The following is a 4,426-nucleotide window of genomic DNA, read 5'->3' as shown; positions in this document are numbered from 1 at the left end:
AAATGATATATATTTTCACACCAGCATGGAGTTTTCAATCAATCGTTCTGGTGTTGGTAACTCAACGAACCTACTGTATTTAGCCATCTAAAATAGTATAAAGATATGTCGGAAATGTTACAAGTTCGAACACTAACCTTGTGAAAAAAACTAATTAACTCGATTTCTGTCTTTTATCATTATTACATTGAAAAAGAAAACTATCATTGCAATTCAATTTAATGAGATGACGCTTCACACCTTAATGTCGATACTCGGACAGAACTGTCGAGTCTTCATTTACCAAAAAAATCTGTCGAGTCTTTGAATGCTTAATCAGAAAACGTTAACATTAACAGATGTGACAAGGAGAGGAAAATAATAGTAGTGGAAATGTCTTTTTCAGAATGATTATGTAGTAATAAACATAAGACTGTAGTTAATTAAAGGCACTTTTTGACTAATTAATCAATTATATATTAAATTTCTCAGTTCTCACAAGGAATTACACAAATCTTAATACTCTCATCAAGCAAAACTTTTACATACATCATAAACCCACCATCTATTATAAAATATGCAGGTTAGTTGTCATTCCTTGTGATAGAAGCTACCTGAATGTAAAAGAACTGATCATCAATTTCCACCAATGTCTTGTGATAGTTCTTCAACCAAACCCTCAAAAATCTCAAACTCGATCTCCACAACCGCCTCTGCCACTTGTGCATCGTTCTTTGATCTCCATGATCCCAACCTCTCTGTTCTGAAATCATGCTCTACCATCATATCGATAGTGTTTGACTCCACATCTCTCCAAGATCTCAGTCTCTCGCATACCCTTTTGGATACTTGAGCTTCACCGTCTTGCAACATGCTGTTGTTTTGTAATTCCTCTGCTACAAGGTCTGAGATCAATGCTTCTATGCCTTCGGGAACTTTTGCCATGTCTTCAAAATACGTTTTGAGAACTGTCTGAGTTATTATCTCACGCTGATAATGATTTATCATCTCTTCTTCTTCGCTATCCTCCTCGGTCACTTGGTCATACATTGTTTCCTCGAGTTCCAAGGGATCCAAACCCGCGAGTTGCTCAAATCTACAAAGCTTCTGTAGAAGCAGATGCTTTGCTTCTGTAAAAAAAGATTTAAACGCTAAAAACATAAGTCTAAATGATCCACCTTGTGAGAAATGAAAGGCCTGTAAAATGTTTTTATTCATATAAAGTCATGAATAAAAATCTAAATATTTTGTTAAAAAATATACACAAAATGAAAAATGTTAACTTTCCTGAATCTAATAGGAAATATATCTATTTAACAAAGGGAAAATAATACACAAAATGTTTTAAAAACCAAATCTAAAAGAACTAGCCACAAGATTTTTTAACCAAAATGTAAGTGGGCGACTCTAACAAACACTATGCGTGGTAAATGCAACTGAAACATATTAACACAAACATGCTGCTAGTGTTCTGCTTCGAAAACATAGCTTCAGTACAACAGATCCAACAGTTTTAGAAACCATGTAATAAGAAACAATAAATGAGTAGGGTAAACTATAAGATCTGAAAAGATCGAATTAAATGAAAATTTAAGACAAAAGGTTCGAAAAACGTACTTTGTACAGATCTGAAGCTGGAAGTGATGTTATTGTCATCCATGTGAATGTCTTCGTCATCGTCCTCAAATGGAGGGTCCAAAACTGAAACTGGGCTGCTCTGTTCCTTATCTTCTTCTTCCTCCTCTACTTCTTGTTTCTTTAGCTTCTCTACTTCATAACTATCTTTCTTCATCTATTTGATTTAAATAAAACTTAGTACTTTAGATCGAATAATTACTTTGGATTAGATTATGCTAATTTGAGTGATTTTATCTTAAGATTATTGGTAAATGCACAACCAGAGACAAAAGTTTTCAGACAAAAACCGAGAAGCAAAAACATGAGAGATAGATTTGCATGTCAGAGACAAAGATCGTCTTTGTTTTCAGCATCACAAAAGGCTGTGTTCATTTTCGAAAAGACGAAAATGCTTTTGTCTTAAACTGTTACTTCATCTTCGAAAATAGCCACAAGCGATATGCTTTCTCGGGGTAGTTTTGTCATTTCATGTAATCATTCTTACTTTACCGCTAATTTAAATGGGTCAAAACAGAGTCAAACTAGTTCATTAATTAGACTTCCTATGCCAATTTTGAAATATCAAAATCTAAATAAAACAGTAGTAACACGTTACTATAAATGATTAGTAAATTACTACCATGCACATCAATTATTTTAAGTCGTTCTAATTCTAACTAACGAATATGATCAATAATGTAATCATTATTTTAAAAATATTAATGGAGAGAGAGAGAGACAAACCTCTGGACAATCGTGGCGTGGAGAAGCCGCAGGCGACGTGAAATTCGGCGTTCTGAAACCGCCGGGAGAAGGCATTGTTGTTTGGAGAACAAAATGAAACGGGCTTTCACAAAAGCGTTTATCCTCCGACAAATCTGAACCGTTCATCAACCCACACGCTAACTCATCTAAACCGTCAGATCCGCTGCTTGAGCTAATCGATGGTTCGAAATCGCACTCCCAAGATCTCTCTCCGTTTGTAACACTCTCTGACCAAACACCACTACTACTAGACCTACGTGAAAACTGCTTCTCAGACGCGTTTTTCTGCGTTTGGCAGCAGTTTTCTTCTTCTCCTTTGCGTTTAGTGACTATTTTACGAACAGCTGGAGATTCCCATCTCAACATATCCTTAACCGAAGAAACTCCACCGCCGCTGATTTCGCGTTTCTTCCGGTGCGTTAGCTTCTTTAACACTGACCCAAATATCCCAAACGCGTTTCCTACGTTCCGCGTCTTCGTTTTTGACCCCTCAGACGATTGTTTCTGTATCCTAACCGCAGCTTCTAGTAGCATAGAAGCGGTTCTCGCCGGTATGTTGACAAAAATAGCGTTTTGGCTCCGGTTAGGCGACTTGGGTTCGAAGAGTGGAGACTTCTTCGGGTCAGGCGATTCACGTTGGGAGAAAAAACAAGCGTTGCGGCAGAAACGTGAAGGAAGTCCAGCGTTTTGAGAGACTGGTCTGCTTTTCTTGACCTGTAAATGCGTTATTTGGCGACGTCGGTCGGAAATGTAACTCTGAAGTTGAAACGGTTCTTGATCTTCTTCAAGAAGATCCTTTAAGTGTTTCTGTGACGCCATTTTTATCAAAACTCTTAACAACAAGAAAAACAGAGTCGAAGAATAAAGAAAACTTTCCGTGAGTATATTCAAAAGTTTCAATCTGTAATTAAAGAGGAACTTTTTTGTGTTTTTGAACTCTGGTAGAGAGAGATAGATGATGATGGTGATTCAAAAGTTGTGGATGGTTTAGAAGATCGAGGCAAGGGCTAAGTAAATACTTGTCGGTAGGAACGTCTATGAAGAAACAAAAACAACTATTATAAAAAAAAATTTATTTTAGTATAGTTTTTGTTTCTTGAGTATTGGTGATTTAATAAGACACAAACAAAAACAAAATTATTTTCCAATATTATTACCAACCTTTTCCAAAGGGACAAACAAAATATTTATTTAATCGAATTGGTCCCCTTGATATTTATTTCTTCTTCGCTACTCCCTCCGTTTCTAAATAGACGATGTTTTAGGAAGTCTTTAATGTTTCAAAATAGATGATATTTTCATATACCAATGTACTTTTTAACTTTATCAAAAACTGTGTAGTCAATGATATTTTGTAGTCTGCTTTGTGATTAGTTGAATAACTTTTATATTATATTTTAATGATATTTTTAAGATAAAAAACAAGTTTCTTAATAGTTATGCATAATCTTAAAACTTCATGTATTTTGAAACTCAGGGAGTATTTATTATTTTCATGCCCACAGTTTATTTCACCTCTAGTTACATTTATATTTCTTTGACAATATTCTCCGATTTGAATTTTGATGAGTTAATCTTTTTATGTTTCTTCTCCTGTACGTTTGCAAGACAAGTATGGGCAATTTCAAGATTCCCTTCTCCTTATGGTGGATTCGACGGTGAATCAGTTTATGCAAATATCAGCTACCTCATCTCCTCATGGAGAGCCAAAAAAGATTTGAAAGAAATTACAAAAAAAATTCCTTGGACTCTTTGGTATTTATGGAAGAACATGAACTCTCTTTTGTTTGAAGGATGGTTATTTGATACTGAGCAGGTGTGTTCTAAAACAGAAGAGGAAGCTTAGTTGTGGTATGCAGCGCAGAACTTGGAGACAAGGAGTATGGATGGTCATAGGGATCAATTAATCAATCCAGGCATCATGTGTTTGGAAACATCCTCCGGTAAACTTTGTAAAGTGCAACATTGGTTACAAGTGGGTGGAGAAAAAGCGTATTGCAGGCAGGTGCTGCATGGGTAACAAGAGATTCAACAGGGACGGTGCTTCTTCATAGCAAAAGGTCGT

At 35.7% G+C, this 4,426-nt stretch overlaps 1 protein-coding gene across 1 annotated transcript; it reads right to left on the bottom strand.

Moving 5' to 3' along the window:
- Positions 1–432: 432 nt before the first annotated feature.
- On the bottom strand, positions 433–3,393 carry LOC111204214. The gene is made up of 3 exons (XM_022698453.2): positions 2,341–3,393; positions 1,597–1,771; positions 433–1,109 (listed from the first exon to the last, which is right to left on the bottom strand). The coding sequence occupies exons 1-3, from the start codon at positions 3,178–3,180 to the stop codon at positions 616–618; spliced, it is 1,509 nt and encodes a 502-aa protein (XP_022554174.1). The 5' UTR covers positions 3,181–3,393; the 3' UTR covers positions 433–615.
- Positions 3,394–4,426: the final 1,033 nt, after the last annotated feature.

Source organism: Brassica napus, chromosome C3 (genome assembly GCF_020379485.1).
Source record: "Brassica napus cultivar Da-Ae chromosome C3, Da-Ae, whole genome shotgun sequence".
Lineage (NCBI taxonomy): Eukaryota > Viridiplantae > Streptophyta > Magnoliopsida > Brassicales > Brassicaceae > Brassica > Brassica napus.
This window is presented reverse-complemented; position numbering and strand designations above follow the sequence as displayed.

Coding starts and splice junctions, on each gene's coding strand:
- LOC111204214 (XM_022698453.2), bottom strand. CDS start 3,180: ATGGCGTCACAGAAACACTTAAAGGATCTTCTTGAAGAAGATCAAGAA. Junction 1,772..2,340: donor CACGCCACGATTGTCCAGAG/GTTTGTCTCTCT, acceptor TAAATCAAATAG/ATGAAGAAAGATAGTTATGA. Junction 1,110..1,596: donor CAGCTTCAGATCTGTACAAA/GTACGTTTTTCG, acceptor CTTTTTTTACAG/AAGCAAAGCATCTGCTTCTA.